At 42.5% G+C, this 26047-nt stretch overlaps 1 protein-coding gene across 1 annotated transcript in view; it reads left to right on the forward strand.

Annotated features, from left to right (window-relative positions):
• The first annotated feature begins 1540 nt into the window (after window positions 1–1540).
• The window catches only part of NEGR1 (neuronal growth regulator 1), a 2102052-nt gene continuing 2077545 nt past the window's right edge, over window positions 1541–26047 (forward strand). Inside the window, exon 1 of the mRNA XM_085602283.1 lies at window positions 1541–2038. Within this exon, the coding sequence (XP_085458409.1) occupies window positions 1863–2038 (176 nt within the window). The 5' untranslated portion in view covers window positions 1541–1862. The remainder of the gene's footprint in view (window positions 2039–26047) is intronic.

Genomic DNA, 26047 nt, shown 5'->3' on the forward strand with positions numbered 1-26047 from the left:
GCAATTGAATCCATGCAGGCACACAAGCAGCTTTAAAAAATGAATAATGGCATGCAGTAAGCTCCAATTAAAATCAGGGTATTAAATATATCACGGGCAAATATATGTTCATACCATGAAACCGGAGCAAAAGGTGTCCCAGGGGGCGGTAAATGTGTCAAGGAGATACCCGTGTAAGTAACATGTACAGTACTACGTTTGGTGTGTAGAAAAACGCATAACATTTTAACATAAACTGATATTTCAGTGGAAATGCAATATTCACAGCCACATCAAGTCAGATGAGAGTTGGCTGACAGGATTTGCACCACTGCGATTTCATTAACAGGCATAAATGATAAAATCCCTCTTTCCAGTAGCTCTAGACTTTCACCATAAAGCAGGTGCTAAAAATAAATACAGCGCCCTGCCCATGTCCTAGGACCATCGACCCAGTACACATTAAAGCAGGGTGTTGGCCTTTAAAGTGGGCATATTTTGTAGGAAAAGTGCATACAATTTTCTAGCAAGATGGGAAAAAAATGTAAGTATTTTTTCTCTTGAACCTTTTTTGTTGGTTGTTGCTCTGCCTTCCTTAGAAAACTATTGACCAAGACTATTAATTGTGGATTTCACTTAAGCGGGTGCTGATCGACACTTGTTGTGCCTCTGTAGCAGGTTACTTAGGGAGATTACAAAAATACAAGCCTGAAGGGGTGCCATTGTCGCTTTGGGGGCTTTATCTTGTGCTCTACACATCCATGAAACCACTTCAGTTGTCTACATCCCACATCGTAAATGCCAGAGTGACTCCAAGGTTGGCCTAGCTTCCGCCTTTACTAGGACATGCATCCTCCTTTTAATAATGTGCACGGAACAGTCCTTGATGCTGGCTGTCAATGTGTTTGCCAATGTGTTTGTTAATTTTGTTTTATCATTAATTAAGTCTGGCTGCATATGCTCTCTGCTGATATTTATTACACGAAATAAAAAACACGAACCTGTTTAGACTTGTGTTGGCCACCTACCTGCTGTTATATTATCCTGTGACTCTCACTTGTGCCTACATAATTGACCCATTGTCCATAATTTTGACATATTTTCCTGGATTTGTATAGTTACTGCCCAGGATGTGCCTTGATACACGTGGCCACCATAAGGTTACCCGCCTACCCTGACACCGAAGGCCGCTGTCCGACACTGCTTCACCAGTGGCGCAGGTGCCATTCACTTTGACTTACACGGCTCCTTCACTGACGCTTCCTCTTCCCTCGCCGAGGGAGTTAATGTGCCAGGAAAGTACCTGATTGACGGCCATTTCCCAGGACTGGCATCATTGCGCAATCAATACATTTAATTGCCTTTGCGCGCGTGTCAGCCCGTGAGTCTGCCGGTGCTTCTGTGCGCGCCAGCCCCGGGTTGTTGTTGGGATAGGTCCGCCTCGCTCCATCTCCAGTCACCGACACACACCGGTTGCCAAGGAGACGGCCGCGTGGCAACCGGCTCTCGGAGGCTGGAAGCCGTGTGCCGCTGGCTGAGCCGCTCTCACTCTCCTGCGCGCTTCATGCTCGCTAGATGGTGTGCGAGCCGCCCGAGCACACAGGCAGTCCTCCTGAGCGTGTGCGCGCTGTGCGGCGAGCTGCTGTGTGGAGCTGCTGGCAGCCGCTGGAAGGGAAGATCTTCGCTGCTGCAGCTGGAGAGAAGCATCACTGCTGCTGGGGGCGGGGAGTCTGCTGCAGCTGGATGCTGCGCTCGCCTTGGTGTCGGAAACGATTCCTTCCTATGTTAGTCTCGGTGCTGGAGGTCGCTGTTACTTCTGTTGGATACTAGAGACTCCTGCCGGATACTGGTTTTGCTGGTTCTGTGGGTTGTGTGTGTCAGGGATGGACGTGATGCTGCTGGTTCATGGCGCCTGCTGCTCCAACCAGTGGCTGGTCGCGCTCATACTCAGCCTGTGCTGCTTGCTGCCTTCCTGCATATCCTCCGGCCAGAGCCCTGGCTTCCCCTGGTCAGGTGTGGACAGTCAGCTCGTGAAGCAAGGAGACACGGCCATGCTTAGGTAGGAACTCTGCCTCATACCCCTTCTTTCCTGCACTGAGTAGGAAATAAACTGCACTGAGTAGGAAATAAACGTAGCAAGGCTTGCTTCTGTACTGCGTGTCTCACAGAGTGTGAAATAGGACGAGTCTCCTTGCTGAGTTAAGCACTTGTAGCAGGACAGGCGCGTATTAGCGCATATCACTCACCCTCGTGTCTTGAACTGTCAGACTGAAGTGTGATAGCCAGTTATTGACCAACAGTGCACTTTCTAATGAGTACACTGCAAACTACCCTATGTGTTTTAGGTAATTCTGAGCTGTAGCGTAATTTGCTGCTGGGGTGACTGGTGTTCACAGCTCTTTACAGTAAGTGTTTCACCCTCTCTGCCCTTCCCCACAAGAGACGCACTTTGACACATTGTATCCTCCAGAAGTGCGATAGTCGCTCTGACTGTTGCACTGCACAGGCCATTGCAGCGCGTCATCTCACCACACGCACAAACACACACAGTACAGAGGCACCTCAGACTGGAGGCTGCCATCACCATTACACTAAGGCACGTTTGAGAGTGGGTGGATTCAGACATTGGTGTTTGTTATGCACAAGAAAACACATTGCAGCCTCGTGGAAGTATGGCAAATGTCTGCACGGCTTCAGGGCGTACAATAAGGGAGTGGCTTTGCTCGCGAGGGTGTGGTGGTGGTTGTGGTGGGGGGTGCATGAAAAAAGCACCACCCTCTCTTTAATCGCTTAAATGCATGTCTACATTGGCGTGATGAAACAGCGTCTATACGTATTAACTGGAGAAAGGATGCTCATGCCCTGGATAGAGGTGCAGCACAAGGCAGAATGGCATAGTGCGTGGATTATTACATTATAGATAACTCGTTTATTGTATCTTCAAACAGCGGCCAACAAACTCCTCACCACAACCCCACTGAAGCATGCCTGCACTTTACAACTTTCTCTTTGCAATAGGGGCGTTACTATCACAGGTGCAGCACGTGCAGTGGCACCTGGCACCCAGGTGCATTCCGGGGCCAACTGCACTCCAAAAATAGCAATGTTTAACCATCAAAAGAGCGGATGGGGCACACTTCCCTTACTTGCATTTGGGCCCAATGTACCTTTGCTACGACACTGTTTTGCAAGTTTGCACGGGGTTCTACTTCGAAGATGCGTGCTAATCTAAACATGACCGTGGCTGGGTCTGTGCAGAGAACGCACTCTGCATGGCCAGAAGATAACAGTCAAATATAATATTGTCTGCCCAGGTGAAGAGTGCGATTACTTGTGCACTCCAAGCCCCGTCGGAGAGCTCCTCACTTATACTAAACATTGCGAGCCTCGAATCGCTGCAGATTAGGGCGCTGTAATCCGGGTAATGGTAGAATCCAATTCTGCATCATGCTATTAAGAGGCAGCGATTATCTTCTTAAACGGGATCCTTCTTCCCTGGAAGAAGCTGCAGTCCCTGCTGTCAGCAGTGTTTTGTCAACGCAGTTTCTTCCTGAGCAGTGCCTGGCGATGCATCGCACCCTGTTGGTTCCCCATTCATGCCCGGTGTATTTGCGAGCAAGCAGCCTGGCACTGAGGTGGACTTCAGTATATGCCTCGCCGATAAATGCACAGTAATGTCGCGCGAGTGCCTCGGGTGAGAACGCCTCTGTGCCGACAGCAGCGTTGTGCGGAGTCACTGTGATTGACGACCGACTCTCTGCCTCTGGAGAGTGTAATTTATAGCGTCGTGTGTGTAACTTAATCATACACACACCCGTGTATTCATGAATATACGCAAACAACCCTCTAGAGACGAGTGCTTTTTGTGTTTTCTTCTCCATATCCAGTATACATTAATGGACAGTGGTTTCTGCCGAACATCCTTTCAGTGTATCGATTGGATGTGGTATTCGTGCACAAGTGTGCATTTCACTGTGGGCTGTGCCAGTGGAGATGCCACCTGCACAGTACACTTAGTGTCTCCTAACAGCCATCACAGAATATTTTGCACACACACACACATACACACACATGACAGTGTGAGAACCATGTGATGGTTTTGAGATTTTTGCATTTGCACAGGCAACAATATGGAGGTTGTTTTCTCTCTGCAGATCACATGGAATGTTCCTCCAATATGCCCTTCAGACATGCTTTCCCTGAATGTGTTTGCCTCATTTTGCACGGTTCAAATTTAGCCGAGGAAGAATATCTACTGCAACACAAAGCCACAGCCATCTTTTAAATATTTTCTGTCTGTATTTCCCAGGATACACCCAAACAAAGCTTCTGTTAATCATAGGTGACTGCAGATTGTGGCTCAGTGCAGAACTTTTTTTTTCATTGGCGCATGCATGTTTAAATTTACGACCTACCCATTACCTCAGTTGTAAATTTGGAGCAATCCTGATGTTCAAAGGTGTACCATATGATATATAAACAGTCATGGCATATTGTCGGACACTGAATGTACATGCATGTTCAGTAATTCACGTCTCGAGTGACAAACGACTTACCAAATAGGTTTCACTGCAAATCTGGGTTAATCATTGTTTTATGAAATTTGTAGCAGATCATTAAAATGTACTGTGCAAAAATGCCCGCTTTTAATGAAGTGTCTGCAGTTCTCTGAACAGAACTGTAAACGTAGCAAAGATGCTAAGAAGTATGACATGTTTGCATCACTGCATTACATATTTTAGAGTCAAACATATATTTGAAATATTATTGTTTGTGTCACGTTGACTTGATAAATTGTATTCTCCCTGAAGAAATCAACCGAGTAAAATAATGAAAAAACTACAGAGGAAATTTAAATCTCCTCTAGATTAATGAAAAAAAACTTTCAACCCTGTGTCAATACTGGAAGCATATATCTGTTCTGTGTAATTAAATTTTAATGAGTTCATTAGTTTTAAATAAAAGCTGGTGATTTCTTCAGGGAGCCATTAGCCTAACTCCATCTTTCTCCAGCCTACATGCATCTAGTGAAACCAATAATCCCATGGAAAATAATCCCAAACTGTGTACTTTGTACAGAGGTCACTTTTATTTTTGCTCTAAGCTAATCTTTAAATTCACGAGACAAGTATAATTCGTTCTATACAATGAATAAACACATTTCACATTTGCATTCCTATTAGTGAACTACACCTCGCTCAATGGAGTGTACAGTTTGATAAATGCAATGTATGGCATTAACAATGGAAAGTAAACTGGTAAACATAGAATGTATCGAGTAGTTGTCATTGACATTAGTAAATAACCTTTTTCTGTTTAGGGCTGAATGTCTTAGGCATTTTGGCCCTAACATATCAGAGTGAGGCAGGGTCTTAAATTGAGCAAAATGCCCAGGTGCATTTGACCAGTAGGTGTTTTCTTAACAGTGAGTTCTGCAATGCAATTGTTTTCCTACTAGTAGTTAATACCATGTTTTAATAGAGCAGAAGCCGTTCTGTGTTATGACATGTGGTAAAGTTTACTTTTATACCCTCTCTCTACACACTCCTTTATTGTCTTAGTTCACTTTCCAAATTTTTGACCAAAATTGTCAGAATGTACAAAGTTTGTATTCTGCTTCCCACCTGATATTAAGGGTCAGCAAAATTGCAAGACGTCTTTTCGACACACTTTGCATAACCAAGTTATCAATTTCATGAATTTCCCTAAAAAAGTCTGAAACATTTTTTCAAAAATCAAGATTAATACCTTATTATTCGTTGGGTTTGTTGAAAAACACAACACAATTGTCACTAATTAAACCTCCAAAATCTGCTAAAGAGCTTGAATGCACTAACATCTGTGCAATACAAATGCCATTGCAGGCATGATTTAATAAAACAGGAGAACATTTTGCAAGTTCAAGAAAAGAGAAAGAAACGACTTCTAAAAATTCCATGGTAGACTTGACATTCTTCACATTACCAGCCTGGCCTTTGAAAAACGAAGGCTTTCTGCCGGCAAATAACGGAGGGCATTTTGGCCAACCTATCAATGTTTTAATCTGGTCACCCATTGTCCTTATGATCATACTGATTGGTTTTTCTCAAGTAAGTAAGGAAGCAAGTCAATTAAGTTCCAATTCTGTTCCAACAAGCACAGAGAAAAGGTCCTTTGGAATGCACACCCACTTTCCAAACTCTGTGCTGTATCTAAACAGAGGAATTTGGTTTGATTTTCTAAATGCCCTTCCTAAAGTGAGGAAACTCACCTGCTATAATAACAGGGGTGCTTGTGTCAATACTCTGAATAAGTAGCCTTAACATTTATGAACTTTTACCTTTGTCATATGTGCTCCTATTTATTTATTTTATGTTTATTTGCAACATGTTGTAGTTCGGCGGTTGCCAGAGGATAGTTATAATTAGGTATGAGTTTCTATAGGAGGATAATCTTTTGGTTTTATTCGTATTTCTGATAACTATGGCTCAATTTTCCATATATTTACAAAACATTAAAAAAAAATTCGACACTGCTAAGCTCCTTTCTGGAAAGTTTTATAATGATCTTTGATGCGAGGCTGAGAAAAAAGGGGGAAGGGGTCTCAAATCAAATTTCCCCATGTATCTTCCTTAGACTTTTTTATCAAGCGATATTGCACAAACTGGTGAACAGAATTATACCAAGTGAAGCAGGAAGCTAGATCTTGGTCCTGAAAGTTTGCTTTTTTTGGATTTTATGTAAATCCTTTCAGTAGTTTTTGAGAAATTAAGGCTGACAAATATTTGTATATCTCAACGCTTGAGTTCAAGAGACTCTCGCAAAAGTCCCTTGAATTCAACTTAAAAAATACAGCATTCTGATTGGTTTAGAGGGCTTTTTCCCATGGAGCCTCCTCCCTCCCACTCCAACAGGAGCAAGGACTCTGATTGGCTGGCCATAGCTTGAAAGAGAATGTTGTGGCAGCCTTTACAGGGCTGCGGGGACCTAGTACCCCGTCCTAAGAACAGTATAAAAAAAGAGATATAAGGGGACCGAGTAGTTATACACTGCCACCAGCCCTTGAGCCCTTGTGCAGGGACTGGGCAGGAGGTCCCGGAGGGATCCCGACACCTATTGGGAACAAAATATTTAAAATAAATCAGAAGTTTTGCCACTCTGTGGCTGGATGCACACAAAACTCCAGTTGGATCATGGGAAATTTGATTTCAGGGAGGGGGGCCTGAGTGGGGCCCCGTTCCTGAGCCAGTCTTGGGCCCCTATCCCCCAGGGTGACTACATATTAAAAAAGGGGGGTGTGTGTGACCTCCCTTTACCCGAGCCAGATAAGGCGCTTGGTACCCCATCCCCTAGGGCCACTATTTAAAAATTAGTGGAAGGGGGCACTCGCCCCCTTTTTCAAGCCATTTTCAGCCCTGGAGAATCTATCACCTGGGGCCGGAAAAAACATTGAAAGAGGGCTTGTGTGTTGCCCCCCTCCTTGGGCCTGTTAAGGCTCGGGGGGCCCATTCCTCAGGGTCTGCTAACAAACTCAGTCCTGGGGAGGCCACTCCCTGGACACAATAGTTTTTCTGTCAGCAGGAGCACAGGCAGGGAAGGCATGGCTGCTCTTAACGGTTGGGAACTTTAACAATGCTACTGCCGACTCTTAGGGGCAGGGATTCTCAGATTGCCATATCCCAGAGGAAGCAAACTAAAATACCTGCTACTGCCAGGCAGGAGCAAAGCTGGCTCATCATGCACTCAGGATGTCTGCGGGAAGCCAGGGGAGGCACTGAGGCTCTTCCTGCTGCCCCAACTTAATGTTTTGTGGGAGCCCTGGGTTAAGACCTGGCCACCCATATAAGGGCCAAGGGGATGGGGTTCCTGGGGGCACCATTAGCTCAGGGAGGGGAGGTTCACAAACCCTTGCACCAGGAGAAGTGCTGTCAGTTCCTGGATGCAACCTGTGGAGAAAGTTGTGGCTGCCATTTTGTAAACCAGAACCATGTCCGGCGAATGGAAATAAAGCAATACATTGCAGGTGTCTTTGAGGGACCCCTTATGAGTATGAAAATGGCCCGATTTTTTCTATGTGGTTGAAGTTGCGGACCCATTGCGACATTCAGTATGGGCCACCTGTTAAGCACTGCAGTGGAGTCGCAAACCTTGCCGATTTTTTTTTACAGAATCACACCGCAGTACACACAGTAAAAGACCCACCTAGGCACTCAAGTACCCACTCACAGACCCAATGAGACACTCATGCACACACTCACAGACCCACTCAGAGACTCATACACCCACTCACAGACCTACTCAGACACTCATACCCCCACTCACTTATCCAATCAGAGACTCATGCCCCCACTCACAGACCTACTCAGACACTCATGCACCCACCTATGGACCCACTCAGAGACTCATGCACCTACTCGCAGACACAACACAGAGACTCATGCAGCCACTAACCGACTCACCCTGACACTCATGCAACCGCACACAGACCCACAGAGAGACCCACTCAAAGACTCATGCACCCACTCACAGACTCAGGAACCCACTCAAAACCCCACTCATAAATCTACGCATCCATTTACAGGCCCACTCACACACTCATGCCCCCACTCATAAAACCACTCAAAGAGTCACACATCTACTCACAGACCCACAAAGAGACACATGCACCCACTCACAGACCCACTCAAAACCCTCATGCACCCACTCACAGACCCCCTCGGAAGCTCCCACACCCACTCATAGATCCACTCAGAGGCTCCTGCCCCAGTCAGGAACCCATTCAGAGATTCATGCACCCACTCACAGGCCCACTCAGATACATATGCACCCACTCATAAACCTACTCATAGACTCATGCATCCACTCACAGACTGATACACCCACTCACAAACCCACTCAGACACTCATGCATCTACTCATAGACCCAGTCAGAGTTTCACACACCCACTCACAGACCAACTCAGAGACAGATGAACTCAGTCACTGATCCACTCACACTCATGCAGCCACTCACTCACCCATACAGCCCGTCACACACCCTCTGATTCACTCATAAAACCGCTCACATACCCACCCACTCACTCACTCCTCCAACCATTCATATTCCCACTCACTCACCCATGCAGCCACCTTTGTATCTACTCACTCACTCATACAGCCACTCACACACCCTCTTACTCAGTTATACAACCACTCGTATACCCACTCAGTCACCCATAAACATACTCAGACTTCCATTTAATACATATACTAACACATGCACTCCTTCACCTATACAGAGACTGACACAACCACTCAATCAACCATGCAACCACTCCTATACCCACTCACTCACTCACCCACCCACCTACTGACAGATCCAGTGACAGACCCACTTAACCACTCATCCACTCACATACTCACCTATACACTACTCACATTACCACTCACTCACTCACTCATACAACTACCCACACACCCACTCAGTCACCCTTACAGATACTCAAAAACCCTCTTACTCATCCATAAAGCTAGTCACACACCTCTCACTCACTCACTCACTCACTCACTCACTCACTCACTCACTCACTCACTCACTCACTCACTCACTCACTCACTCACTCACTCACTCACTCACTCACTCACTCACTCACTCACTCACTCACTCACTCACTCACCTATGGAGCTACAGACACACCCACTCAGTCATCCATACATATTGTCAGCCACACATCTAGTCATGCACCCTCTCACTCACTCATACAGCCACTCACACCCACTCAGTCACCCATATATATACTCAGACACCCACTCACTAACTCATCTTACTAAGATATGCACTCAATCAGCTATACATTCACTGACACAACCACTAATTCACCCACACAACCACTCATCCACTCACCAATACAGCCGCTTACACACCATCTCACTCATTCCTACAGTAATTCATATTCCCTTTCACTCGCACATACAGCCTCTCAGTCACCTAGCTACTCCCCACTTACAAAGCCACTCACTCACCCATGCAGCCACCCACACACTCACTCACCATACAACCATTCATACACCTACTTAGTGATCCATACAGATACTCAGATACCTGCTCACTTACTCGTACACATACTAACACATGCACTCATTCACCTATACAGTTACTGACACAACCACATACTCACTCATGGAGCCACTCACATACCCAGTCAAACAACCATACAACACTTACACATCCATATATCCACTCACACACACATTCACTCATGCATACAGACACACACAGACACTGACTGAGCCATACAACAGCTCACTCGCCTATACAGGCACTCACACACCCACTCACTCATACAACTACTCACACACCAACTCACTGACCTACACATGGTTCAGTTATGCACCCAGTCACAGATACAGCCACTCACAAACTCTTTCATTCACCCATACAGTTACTCACATACCCAGTCAATCATCTATACATTAACTTGCATGCCAACACAGAAAACAAGACTCATTCACACTTTTAAGAGCATACATATAACATGTACTTTTTTCTTACACCAGAATAGGTGGTTCTAACACGAACCAGTTTTTAAAAAACATTTTTTCATTGTTTTTTGTAAACAATTTTGTTTTGTATTTATTTTCTATACCCAGAACAAAATGGAAATCATAGTGCTTTGTAAGCTAAAGCACAAAACTTGCAGTGACATTTTAAAAAACAAACAAACACTTGTGAGCATCAATTGATGAAACCAGTGCTGGAATGGACTGCTCTCCCAGAGTTAGTATTGTTCAACATTTAAAAAATGTGTCCCAAAGCAGAGAATTCAGGGATGCTGGTTGGAGGAGCACTTGCAAGGGTTGAGCCAGATGAAGTGCCTGGTTCAGCACCATCAGCAAAAGGTGGTGTGTTCTTGTACTGAGGAAGATATACTGCTCCACACGATGGTTGAATACTTCAAGCTTTATTCACGACACAAAAGATGTACGAAAGAGGTCTGAGATATGATACAGCACTTATCCTTGTCTCGGGAACATTATCAATTCTATGGTGCGAAGATCAAGAAAACAAGACCCCTTTGCTTCCTAAACAAGTGAAAGAAACTTTCATTCACAACATAACCTGACGCCAGTCCTTCTTAAGGTCCAGGCAGCAACTGCTGAATTTGAAATTCACTCAACCTCACAATCTGAATAGAAAATGTAAGGAAGAACACATGCAAATGAAAAGAACATGATGATGAGCTCACATCATAACACATCCCCTTCCCTTTACCTACGATGGAATAAAAGAAAATATTAACAAAAGAAGGAGGCAGAGAGAAACAAAAGAGAAGAAGAACAAAAGCAAAACAGTTATGAGTGAAACCAGGTGGATATGAACCTTAAGTAGTGACAAAATCTTCATGATAAGAAGGAAGCCTCCGAACTCTAGAAGAAACCATGTGAGCATGATCAGCTCCATCAGGGGCAAATCAACCACCACTATTCGCACTAGAGAGATGCAAATCAGATTACAAACCATGCGCCCCCCTAACATCCTCATCCTTTGTCAACATTACAACTGAACATCCTTCATCCTCCTCCCTCACACAAACACTGCCTTTTTGATACAGTGCCACATTCCTGAAATTCCACCTCTCACCATTGTCCAAAATGACAAAAAACCTTGCCACCCTATCAACCTGAAATGACCCTTTGAACTTTGACAGACCTCTGGGGACCCTTCCTGACTCAACTTTGACCCAATCTCCAACACTTATCATATTCCCCTTCCTCTTACCAGAAAGACTGTTCACTCCTCTACTGCCACACACCAATCCCTCCTTCAACCAGGCAGGTTCTAACTGGTCCCTGGTGAATGCCCCCACATTTTCTGAAAGGGAATTTTACCTGTAGCACTATGCACAGTAGTTCAATGCACCCATACCATGTTGTTGACCCTTCTCCATACATCACCATGATTAGTGACAGCCAACTGTATGGCACACTTCACCAACCTGTTGACCCTCTCCACCATACCATTGTCTTGTGGGTTGTACAGAGGGGTGCAAGAGTGTCGTACACCTGATGTTTTAAGAAAGGCTGACATTTCATGAGAGGTAAGCTGGGTGGGTACACCTTCATTCTCAAAAAATGCCTCCAAGGCTAAAATTGTGCTCATGGTAGTGACATCCCACATGAATCCTACAATAATCCACCTGGAACAAATATCCTCCAGAACCATGGTGAACCTCAACTCTGCTGGTAAATCAGCCAAGGGACCAATTAAATCAAGCCATACAGTGTGGCAGGGCTTACCTGGATCTTCAATCTGCCCACCCTCACTTCCACAGCCTACCCTCAGCCTCCTCTCACATTCCTTGCACATAGAACATGACTCCACCCATCTTTTAACTTGCTCATTGAGCCCTGGACACCAACATTCCTCCTTAATTTGTTGGTCAAACCCTCACCTAAACAGTCCCAATGAGCTAGATCGAATAACCTGCATCGTAGACTAGTTGGATGAACAAACCGATCACCCCTCATCACAATGGTTTGACCACACAACAATAACTCATCCAAGGTCTCAAAATAAGGCTGCACGGACAGAGCAGGAGTACTCTCCCTTGATGCTCCCCGTTGAATCAACCTGATAACTTCCCTAAGAACATCATCCACCCTCATCTCTGCTTCCCACTCCTCAAAGGTGAAAGCTCCAAACCCACATAGTAATGCATCATGCATGGAGGCCAGAGCACCCTTAGCTTCCGACTCCCTAACTACCACACCATCCACAACTTCCCAACTCAACGGCAGTCTGGATAGTCAGTCTGCCTGCACATTCTTCCAACCTTGTATATGTTCCATGACATAAGAATACTTTTGGAGTCTCACCGCTAACCTGGCTAATCTAGCAGAGCTTTTCCCAGCTCCGCCTGAAGTCAAATTTTTAAAAGCCCTTGTGGTCAGTGCGCATGGTAAAGGTGGCTCCCCTCAGATACACTCAGAAATATTCAGCACACCAAGCAGCTGCCAACACCTCCCTCTCTATAACTGAGTAATTTCTCTCAGCTTGCGTAAGGGTACGCAAAGCAAAAGCAACAAGATTTTCCTTTTTTCCATGCATTTGGGACAACACCACCCCTAAGCCAGTTGCACTAGCATCCACTCTCAGTATAGATCTTAACTTATTGTCAAACAGAGACAAAATTCTAGTCTCACAGGGGCATATTATCTAAGGGTGGGCGTAGTTCGCGAAGTAGCACTTCGCGAAGCTACGCAAAGTGAAGTTCGCACTACGCGAGCTACGCGTAGCACTTCGCGAACTGCGAAGTAACATGTTCGCACTGTGCAAGATGTTGTTTTCAATGATTGCACAGTGCGGACAAGCAACCGGCACTGTGCAATCATTGAAAATGGCATCTTGCACAGTGCGAGCTGTAGTTTTCTGCTGCTCGAGTAGATTTTTACTCGAGCTGCAGCTTTCTCAACGCGAACTGGTAGTTTCTCATCGCGAGCGGTCGCGAGCATACGCGACCCCTCGCAATGAGAAACCTGACCTTCTCGCGTTGGGAATCTCGCCGGGAGGTTTATTTTCCATGCTCGCGATCGCGAACAAGGAAAAAGTCTCGCCAGGATGTCATTTTGCTTGCTCGCGGTCGCCAACTTGACGTTGAGGACCGCGAGCAAGCAAAAAATGACCGCAGCACTACGCAACACTACGCTACGCGTGTTCGCACTGTGCTACGTGCAGTTCGCGTAGCGCGAAGTAGCGCGAACTTCGCAAACTACGCGAGCGTAGCGTAGTGCTTCGCCCAGGAGTAATATTATCAAGCCAGGCGATAAAATTATCGCCGCTTTAGCGGCAGAAAACTGCCGCTAAAACGGCGATAATGGGCTTGATAATATGCTCTATGGAATTCCAATTGAAGCCCATGTTAGATGTCCTTCACATCTAACATGGGCTTCAATTGGAATTCCATAGAGCATATTGTCAAGCCCATTATTGCCGTTTTAGCGGCAGTTTTCTGCCGCTAAAGCGGCGATAATTTTATCACCTGGCTTGATAATATGCCCCACAGTTCTCCTTTTTAATTTTGTCAAAACAGGCATTTGCTCCTCGCCCCACACAAATTTCTCACCTTTGCAGAGAAGTTTCCTCAGACACTCCATCTTATCAGCAAATTTGTCAACAAACTTCGAATAGTACTCCATAAGCCCTAAGAATGATCTTAGATGATCTTTGTCCAAAGGCAGGGAAGCCAACCTTATTGAGTCTAACAAACATCACTTGGGCTTGACCCCACCATTGGATATGTAGAATGCTAGATATTCTATCCGTTCACTGAGAAAGGTACTCTTCTCTTTATTTAACGTCAACCCAAAATCACTCAGCCTTCTCAACACCACTCTCAAAACCAAGTTGTGCTGTTCCACCATCCCACCCATGCTCAAAATGTCATCCTGAAAATACACAAAATTCCTCATATCTTCCAAAACCTTGGTCATCATTCTTTTAGAAACACTTGCAGCCGACGCTAACCCGAACGGCATATGAGTGAAACGGAAAGTACCCTCAGAGGTGATAAAGGCTGTTAGGTCTTTTGAGTCATCATGCAACCTGATTTTTAGATGGTATGCACTCCTCAGATCTAATTTGGAGAAGTACTTACCACCTTTGACTAAGACTAACAACTCGTTACTGTTTGGGAGAGGAAAGGTGTCTGTGATTATTTCTTGATTAGGGGCCCGAGATCCACACAGAATCTCTGGCGTCCGTCGGATTTCTGGGTAATAACTACACAAGATACCCACTGTAAGGCTTCCACCGGCGCAATCACACCCTCACTCAGCATGTCCTTCCACAATTCCTTGACACCCTCCCCTATGGAAAGTGGCATTCTCCTCAGTTTGTGTTGCTTAGGTACAGCATTTTCTTTCAAGAGAATCTTGTGAACATACCCCTTCAAACACCCAAGGGATTTGCTTAAGACCTTCGTAGCACCACACAGCACATCACTGAGCAGTAAGTCATCAACCACCATTACTTGGTTGGTTGCTCTGGGGTTTATGATGATATTGAGGTCAAACTGGTGCATCCATCCCAATATGGGTGGTGCATCCACAGAAACATACACATTGTCAATGACGCTACGTGTATCAAATTGAATGGACCCTTCCATGTAACCTTCAAGGTCGATGGGCTCACCATCAAACCCACATGGATTGAAATCCTTTAGCTTGCGTTGAACACGGACCCACTGTCCCTCAAAGAATTCCTTGGGAATAATAGTGTACATTGAGCCCGAATCAACCATCAGGTCCACCTCCTTTCCACACACGACAAATGTAGCAGAAGGCCTGGTTAGACTCCTTTCTCCATCGTTGTCAACATACACACTCACACACTTGGCATCCCCACCAGCCACAAGTACCCTATCACAATACTGGCCTTCCAGTGTTTCACCAACCACCCCTACTCTCACCTACTTTCCTTGTTATCCAGACTATTTTTCTTACACATCCTAGCATAATGTCCCCAGCGGCCAAATTTCCTTCATTCTTTGTTGAAGGCAAAACATTGTTTTAAATCACTAAAGTGGAAGGTATCACCACATCACCCACACTCCTTCACCTTTCCTTTAGCTGAGGGTGTGACTAGACCCTTCACATCTTTCTCTTTTATGACTCAAACTTCCTCCTGAATGTCATGACTATTGTCTACTGCTGGGACTTCCCCTGTCTTCTCTCTCCTATTAAGTTCCTACATGAACCTTTGAGACTCCTCAATGACTTTCATCAACTCAATTGCTTACTTGAGAGAGGGATTCTTCGCTGCTCAAAGTCTTTTCTGCATCTTTTTGTCCTTACATTGCACAATAAGCTGGACACGAATCAGCCCCTCAGTCATTACACCAAAGCGACATTTGATGAAAAGTTCTCTAAGCCTTGCCACAAATTCATCGATAGATTCATGCTCAGCTTGAGGGTGAGTGTAGAACTTATAACGTATCATAACTAAATTGAGTTCCCTAGTGAATCTATTATCCAAGCCCTTAATGGCCTCTTCATAGACATTCATAATGGCTTGACCATTCGGTCTCATTGCTACAGGTAAATATTTAAAAACCCTCTGTCCCTCAATGCCTAAAAGATTGAGTAAAAGCCTTCCTCCTAGCCGCAGAAAACTCTTGGCCAGCCAATTCAATGATTTAATTTTCTAGCATTTCCACCCAATCTTCCCATGGAATTGGGGGTGTGCTTGGGAGATTTAGGAAAAAAGGAGCAGATATTATGTTGCCTTGAGCAGCCTTGACCTAGTGATTCGCTTAATATATTTAGGTGGTGGAAACCAGAATACAGTAAAGTCAACAAATACGCCAGCAGGTGTGCAGATCAGTGAAATCTTCAAGAGTGGTGGTGCCTGTACGGGTGTCTCCAGGTGCATGTCTCCAATTGTACTGTAACGTGGTGTGCAGATCAATGAAGCAGAAGACGAATACCTTTGCCTATACAGATAACCAATGTGTAGATAAGAGAAGCAATAGTGAGTAGAGAAACAGGTGTGCAGATCACCGAAACAAATAAAACAGTGGTGTCTGCAATTATTTAAAAATACATTAAGAACAGGTGTGCAGATCACCGATTTTCCATGTGTATTTGTGTATTCTTTTTTGTAAAGCACACGTTCACCCCAAACAAGGTATCTTGGCGCTGAATAACAAATGTTTATTGTTACCCAACTCAATGGTACTCATTTTATCGACCTGAAATGGATGAAAGGCTGAGTGAACACTCAGGATTAAACCTGTGACCATGAGGTCGAACACAAGCCCCTGCAGTGGATGCATTAGTGCACTGAGCCACCAGATCATCCTAATATGCTGATTCTCCAAGGTTCTCCGAGGAGCAGGAGACAAATAAAATACTTGCTTACCGCAAAGAAAATTATTAAACTCTCACTGGACATTATAAAAGCTGCGCACAGACGGAAATCCTTTCTGTAGCAGTCAGGACTGAACAACCAAAAATGGCCGTCAGTAGCGTGAATACGCTGCATCGTTCTAGTGACGACAGCATCTTGCCAACAATGAAGTTGGGTGCTGTTCCATACACAGACACTATGCACTCCAAAGATGAGGTGAGGTGTGCCACGCTGGCTAGGTGATGACACAGCAGGTATGCTGAGAGTGTGCAAAGCGCTGGCGATGTGATCGTGAGCTTGTTGAGATGCGCATGGGGCACACACGCGAGGCCTGCCATAGTAAGACATCCTTAAGGGATAACCCAAAAACAGTACCTTGTGAGGAGATGATCTGCTAAAACACGTCACTGGGATAAAACACCAGACACCAATCAGGCAGTGATCAGAAGCGTTGATCTTCGCTAGTATCTGTTTATGCCATGTGATGGGTGCCGGTGGAGCTGACAAATATGGACCACCCAAGTTGTGTCTACACGGTTCCTCATGTAAACAAGTCAGCACAAAAATGTACTGAGGAAGATATACTGCTCCACACAATGGTTGAGGTTGAATACTTCAAGCTTTATTCACAACACAACCTGGCATCAGTCCTTCTCAAGATCCAGGCAGCAACTGCTGATCTTGGTATTCCCTCAACCTCACAATCTAAATAGAACATATGATGAAGAACACATGCAAATGAAAAGAACACCATGATGATGAGCTCACATCATAACACTTCTCTTGTCTCTCTCTCTCACTATCAGTGCTCTTGAAAGACATGGAGAGTGGATGGTCCGCAGATGGTTCATGATGCTGGTGGTTCCGCAAGAATATTTTTGGTCTTACCCTGGAAATAGCACTTTGTTTTACAGTGTTTAAGTCACCTTCCAGGCATTCACTTTGTTTTTCCTGCAGGGGTGGAGAAGAATTCTGACACAATGCTCTGCTTTTTTGGTGGTGACGGCTCATCTTCATGGAAAGAATTCCCGTCATCCTGTCAAGCTAGTGCTGCAGGAAATGGCATCTTTGTAAAAAAACAGAATTTAGAAATACAAAGAAGATGTGTGAAAAGTAAAAACACACATACAAACTCCCAGAAAGATAGAGAAAACAGTTGTGGCTTCCTCTGTTATTCATACAAAGGTGTTTAATCAATCAAATCCTTTTCTTTCTGTATCACAGAGGATGAGCAACACCTTCCTGCTTACATTGTGGCTTGACTCCGCAAAATGCATTAAAATTACCTTTAAAATGTATTTGCACTATAATCATACTACTTTTATTACACTATTACTAAACCTCTTACTTTAAACAAAACTTTGAAGGTGTGTATATAAATGTTTTACTGCTGCAAAAATTACGTTTGAGTTGCGAACCCAGCAGGCATCCAGAAATATATGCCGGCACGGTGCGCAACGGCATTGTGGCTCCCTTAAAAGTATTAAAACGACCTTTAACATGTTTTTCCACTATGATTATAGTTCTTTTATAACTTGATTAGCAAACCACTTACCTTTAACTTAACCTTTAAAGTCTCTATATATGTGCCTCAGTTCTATAAAAACCATGTCGGAGTCGCAGCTTCACAACAACAGGTCGCGATAGGTGCGCCGCTCCCAAATTTTGGGAAAAAAATAATATTAATAGAGCAATATATTAGTGTACACACCTTGCAACCACAGTAAACAACCTCACATTCAATGGTGTTTTGGCTTTATGACAGAATAATGGGCAGCTTACCAAAAGCCCCAACGCTTTTCCTACTGATTTTCATAATGCGTTTCTCAGGCCGGCAAATTAGAGGATGCCTCCACCAAACAAAGATGAAGTTACTTCATAAAGCTAAGAGAAAGTTCTCTTATTTGGTGGGGATTCATCTCTTTGTAGTCTTGTTTTCCTTTCTAGATTTGTGTTATCACAGATTTCTGCAGAAATTTCCTCATGAACAATCACATTGTCAAACACACACAACTTCACTGGAGACATTTCCTCGTGGTCCATTACGCAGCTATAGTGCATAAAATACACACTAGACATTTACCCAACAAGGTAGCATTTACTAACCAGTAGAAAGTACTTGAGTCAGGTAGACGTCTTGTTCAAAAGATTGGACTCTTGTTCAATAAACAGGTAGGTGAGCTTCAATTCTGGGCCTGATGCACATTTCACAGAAATTAAACCTCAATAGGAAGCACTTACAAACGTAAACATTGAAGTTGCCCCAATTGAAGCTCTACATCTGTAAATGACAAATGATTGTAACTCCTGGGCTTGGTGAAGGCAAAGCAAGTGGGATTCTTTGGCAATTCCATATTGTAAAAAGATCTGGAATCCTTTGCGGAGGTGAATGCATCGTTGATCTATTGGAGCAGAATATGTATTGACTGTGATGGGTGAGTTTTTTCTTTCCCTCTCCTGGTCGGAGCATAGTCCATAGTTCTCCCTTAAAATTACTAGGAGTATGCAAATGGGTAAATCACTTGGAAGCTCCTCCCGTTTGGCCCTAGCCCATCCACCTTTGTAGTATGCAAAGGGCTTCCAGCCTTTTGCCAGGAAGACGGGCAGCATACTAAAAGGACTCCCAGCATTTTCCCACCAATATTGGTGACATGTTGTGATGCTGAGCAATATGAGGACATCCACACCAAACAAAGATGCACTTACTTCATATAGTTAAGAGGAAAGACCCTTGTCTGGTGCAGATTTACTTCTTTATGCTCTTGTCATCTTTTCTATAAGAAAATTCATGTCATCTCAACTTTCTGGATAGGGACATATCAGGAACAATCACACTGCATCTCTGGTTACTTTTCGCTGTTCTGCATTATGCAGTTTTAGTGTAGAATACATACTGGATATTTCCCAAGGAGGTACCACTTCGTAATTAACCAGTAGAAAGTGCTCCACTTGGGTAGATATTTTATGCAAAACTGTGGACTCTTTCGATAAAGGGACAGCTTCTCTCTGGTTATGGCTCAGTCACTGACACAGCTGCTGAGGCATCCATACACAAACTTAAATCCACTCACACACTCAGGTACTCACACAGTCACTAATAGACTCTTTCAGACACTCACACACCCACTTACAGATCCTCTCATGCACCAACTCAAAGATGTACTCAGACACTGTCATACGTACTCATAGATCCACTCAAACATTCATGTACCCTCACACAGACACAGTCAGGCACGCTCAAGCCCACTGACAAACCCACTCAAGCACTCATGCACCCACTCACAGAATCATTCTCTAAAAAAACAAAGGCTGCAGCGTTCATTATATTTACGAAATAATATTTAAAAAACATAGATATTCACTTTAATAACCAACTGTTACAGGGATGTTATAGTTAGGGAATAGAATCCAAAAACCTTAGAAATTCACTGAAAAAACCAAGGGTTTCAGGGGTATCATATTTAGGCAATAGAATTAAAAAACCTTAGAAATTCACTAAAAAAACTAAGGATACAGGGATGTTATAGCTAGGCTCATAATTCACTAATACAAAACCATACAAATTCAGGAGTTATATTTACTTGAGCTAACTGTAACCTATGTCCCTGCAATGCACTGATTTTGACCTCACATTCTATTTCACTCGTGACATGGTCCATGGCATCACTGAAGACATCATTGATGACATCTCAAATGACATCACTGATGACATCATCTACAGAAACACTCACATACCCACTCACACCCCCTACAACCTCTAATATACTCACTCAAACACCTACAGAACCATTCACATACCTATTGACACATCCATACAACTTGACAAACACCTACTCACTTATCTATGCAATCACTAACATACCCACTCATTCATCCACGCTGCCACTCATACAACCACTCACTCACTCATCCAGCCACACATGCAAACACTTACTTACCCATATATCAACTAACACAGCCATACAATCACCCATACAGCTACTTAAACACCAGCTTAATCAATCATAAAATGACTCGGAAAGCCAGTCACTCACACATGCAGTCACTCACTCAGACAGCATCTCAAGGGACCTACTGACACACCCATACAACTACTCACACACCCACTCACACTTTCTCACAACTTACATACCCATTCACTCATCCCTACAAGCACTCAGATTTTCACTCACAAACCCATACAGAAACTCACATAGACACTCACTCTCTAATACAGCCACTCACACACCACTCAGTTAACCAAACACCAACACAAACAGCTACTCACACACCCATACATCCACTTATATATCCACTCACTCACCCATACAGCCACTCAGTCACCTATACACTGACTCATCTGCCCATAAAAGTACTCACACAGCCACTCATTCTCATACCGAGTCACTCACAATACAGTTAAACACACACAATTTGTTTCACCCATACAGCTGCTTACATCCCCACTTATCTACCCATACAGCCACTCCTACACCCACTCACACAGCCATAGAGACACTCACACACCCACTCACACATTGATACAGACAGTCGCAAAGACACTCAGATGACATATGTTAGAATCAGTATCACTCATTAGTAGTATAGAGAGAATAGTAATTTAACTTATAGTGTAGCTTAGCATATATCTTTAAGTCTCAGAAACATTTAAAAAAACTCTTTAACTCACTGGTTGATGTAATCAGTGATGTCATCTAAGATGTCATTAGTGATGTCCCTGACCATGCTGTGAGCAATGTAATATGTGAGGTCATATGCAGTGTATTGTGGGGTATAAGTTATACTTAGATTAGGTAACTATAACTGCTGATTTTCTTTGGTTTTGTATGAGTGAAATATGACCCTGGCTATAACGGCCATATAAACTTTGGTGTTTTGGTAAATTACAATGTTGTTTTAAAGATTCTACTTCCTAACTATACGCTCCCTGTAACCTTTATTCCCCCAGTGTATATAGATTCATATATGTGTGTGTGTGTATATATATATATATTCACTGAAAAAACCATGGGTTTCACACACGTTATAGTTAGGAATTAGCATTTAAAAAACCTTAGAAATTCAGTGAAAAAACCATAGGTTTCACACACGTTATAGTAAGGAATTAGCATTTAAAAAACCTTAGAAATTCAGTGAAAAAACCATAGGTTTCACACATGTTATAGTTAGCTGGACATTTTACTCGTAAAAAACCAATGAAATTCCCCCGTTATAGTTAGTTCAGCTAACTATAACTCGCGCGCCCGCAATGCACTGCTGATGACGTCACATATTACATCACTCATGACATGGTCAGTGACATCACTCATGACATCACTGATGACATCTCAAATGACATCACTGATGACCTCACTGATAGAGTGGCAGACCTCCTCTTCCCCTAATAAAACCTTTGATACACACATTCAAAAATAGAGACTAAAATTTACAAAACAATGGACATACCAATAACAGTTACAACAACCTCTTCAGTAATTCTAAGATCCACATACACATCCACTCATTCACCAACAGTCCAATACAGTCACTCATACATGTACTCACTTATCATATGTACTCATACACCTATACATCCTGTTACACAATGCCACTCATCCATAGAGCTACTCACACACATAGTCACTCATGCTAATAAAGAATCAAACATACATTTACTTGCATATACAGTTATACACACACCACCACACTTAATTCTACGGAAACTTACACATACTTAGTCTTTTAAACAATTACTTATAGAAATACATACTTATTCATACAGGAACTCTTTCAATCTCTCACTCTCACATATACTCACATATATAAACCAATAGTCACATATACTCGTTTTAAACATATGTAGTTACTCATAAAGACACTATTGAGACAGTCATTCACTCACTAACACACCCATACACACACTCATCCACCCATGCAGTCCTGCACACATGCTCTGTTCAACACATACAAACAGTGAGTCACTCATTCATGCACCTATGCACTACGTCATACCCCCCACCGAACCATGCAGACACTCATACTGATACTCAAAAAACCAACTAATAACCTATATAGACACCCATGTAGCTACTCTCCAACCCATGCAGCCACTTATACACAAAGTGAGAGACTGATACAGATATTTATATATTTAAACATTACTCACTAAGCCATGTATTCACTATGATACACTTAATCAGTCAGTTACACAATCAATTTTTCAAAAAGAAATCATCCATTTAGACAGTAATATACCCATTTATTCTTCCATCGACCTTGAGATATACATATATAAAACATATTTAATTTTCAGAAAAACACACATTCACTGGATGATGTCATCAGTGAGGTCATCAGTGATGTCATTTGAGATGTCATCAGTGATGTCATGAGTGATGTCACTGACCATGTCATGAGTGATGTAATATGTGACGTCATCAGCAGTGCATTGCGGGCGCGCGAGTTACAGTTAGCTGAACTAACTATAACGGGGGAATTTCATTGGTTTTTTACGAGTAAAATGTCCAGCTAACTATAACATGTGTGAAACCTATGGTTTTTTCACTGAATTTCTAAGGTTTTTTAAATGCTAATTCCTTACTATAACGTGTGTGAAACCTATGGTTTTTTCACGGAATTTCTAAGGTTTTTTAAATGCTAATTCCTAACTATAACGTGTGTGAAACCCATGGTTTTTTCAGTGAATTTGCAAGGTTTTTTAAATGCTAATTCCTAACTATAACGTGTGTGAAACCCGTGGTTTTTTCAGTGAATTTGCAAGGTTTTTTAAATGCTAATTTTTTTTTTTCTTCTATTTTTTCTAACATATTTTTATTTTAATTTTCTTACCTTTTATAAAGACTATGATTAAATTTTTAAAATTCTTTAATATGTTTTTTTAATATATTTTTTAAAATAAACATGTAAAATTTATTTGCAGTACTTTTTTTCTATTTTTTTTTTATTTTTTTTAGTACGCGTACCGTAAGCTCACGGTAAGCGTACGGTTTACGCAACGTCCGTAATTTTTCTACGCTGTTTGCGTATAGTTACGCAATTTGCGTAGCCGCGCGTACACCGCGTGGGACGCGTACGCGTGTACGCTACACGCGCACGTTACGCGGAAGTGCCGGGAGTGACTGTTATGCGCATGCGCGCAAGCGCGTGTCTTTTTTACGCGCATGCGCCCTTTTGCCGTAAGCGTACCGTAAGCGTACCGTAAGCGTACGGTAGGTCATGTGATCATGAAACACAACTTTTGATTGGTTGAAACTACTTTCAGTTCTAGAACTCTCCTACACCACACCCATTCCCCTCATTTCTGCTTGTGATCCCTTGGGATAAGGAGCTGGTTTGTCTTTGGGATACGATGGCAGAACAGCAGAGCTCTTCTGAGAGTGAGGCTAGCACTAGCAGCACTGTCTTGAGGCAGAGATCGAGGAAACAAAAGCCCTCTTATGTATGGGATTATTTTACTTTTCCTGAAGGCCAGCAAAAGGTAAATGCACCCTTAGTGACTTGTAAGCTGTGTAAGCGTGTACTTTCTAGAGGTAATCCTAACAGGAAGTATTCCTTTGGGAATCACACCATGAAGAGACACCTCCAGGATGTACACAGAAGGACACATGGTCATCTTTTTGGAGGTAACTCTTCAGAAAGGCAAGCCAGTACATCCACAGCAGCTCAGCCTGAACCATCATCTGCAGGGCTGACTCCTTCTTCTGCAGGTCAGGTGAGCCCTTCATCTGTGGGGGGAGAATCTCCTTTTGCTGGCCCTCTGGAAATCAACCCTCGATTTCGGAAGGTTGATATTCGATGCACATTTTGTCAAGATCTAATTTGCTATAGGGAGACCAGTGTTTCCCTAGTGAACAACAAAATAGATCAGCACATTTGTCGCTTTGAATAATTTTCCCATGCTTCCTTTCCTCTGTCCCTGCATGAACACAACGGTTCTTTTAAGAGCCAACCTTATCTTTCATCTTTTTTTTACATATGTTTTTAAAAACGTTTTTTTTTTTTTTTTACCGTACGCGTACGGTGCGCGCACTTTTTTTTTTTTTTTTTTTAAAAACACTAAAAATCAATAAACACATTACAAGGTCCTTGAGAGACTACAATTATTATTATTGACTTACCATACTCACTCAAAAAAATATTTATTCATTTGTTTTTTTAAAAAATAGCTTTAAAAATGGTTCTAGTTTTCGAAAATTTTCTATATGAATCTGAAAAAAAAGAAAAAAGTATTAATATTTTTAAAACATTTTATAATACAGTACACATATTTACATTTTTTTCCCAAAAATATTTTTGCCTTATTTTTGCTGTTTTCAGAATATATTGCATTTCACTATAAATTGTGAAAGCAATTGCATTCATCATTTTACAGCGGGCAAAAAAAAAGAACAATCACAAAGATTGTAATAAAAAAGCCCAGAATCTCTTTTTACTTAAACTTAACATTATAGAAATGCATAATATTCTAAAAAAATATCATCTAATACCAATGCTTATTTCTTTAAAATACCGTCTGATATGTTTGTTTCAGAAGTATAATCACAATATTATATCTCAAATAACTCCAAAATACATCTGATTTCATTTCCTTTAGACCAAATAGTAATTTTAAATTTTTTTTGGGAATAAATTTCCAACGGTAATCCAATAAAATTCTAAAGTTTAATTTGTCCAGATCTCACCGATTCTCTGTAACATTTTGGTTCTCGAAAATTTTTTGAATAATTTATTAAGTCCACAATAGAATTGGTTACTTTTCCGCATGGCCAAATAGTAATTTTTTAAATCATTTTTGAAAAAATTTCCAATGGCAGTCCAATAACATTCCAAAATTTAAAATGTGCAGAAGTTACCGATAATCTCTAAATTATTGGTTTTTCAAAGTTTCATTAAAAATTTAAAAAGTCCACATTACAATTGGTTATCTTTCCATTAGGCCAAATGATAATTCAAAAAATCTTTTTTCTACAAAATTGTAATGGTAATCCAGTAAAATGGTAAAATTATTTTGTCGAGATCTTGCCAAATCTGTCTAAAATTTAGGTTTCAGGAAGATTAGATAGGAATTTGCTAAATCAAAAGGCAAACGTTGTTTGAAAATCAATTGGGAATCATTTCACAGTGTCCAGCCTTTTTCACATTTAAGATAAACTGTGTAATGTCCAGAAGTAACAGTAGGTCCATCATGGAAAATTATTGCAACAG

The sequence above is a fragment of the Triturus cristatus genome, chromosome 4_2 (genome assembly GCF_964204655.1).
Source record: "Triturus cristatus chromosome 4_2, aTriCri1.1, whole genome shotgun sequence".
Taxonomy (NCBI): domain Eukaryota; kingdom Metazoa; phylum Chordata; class Amphibia; order Caudata; family Salamandridae; genus Triturus; species Triturus cristatus.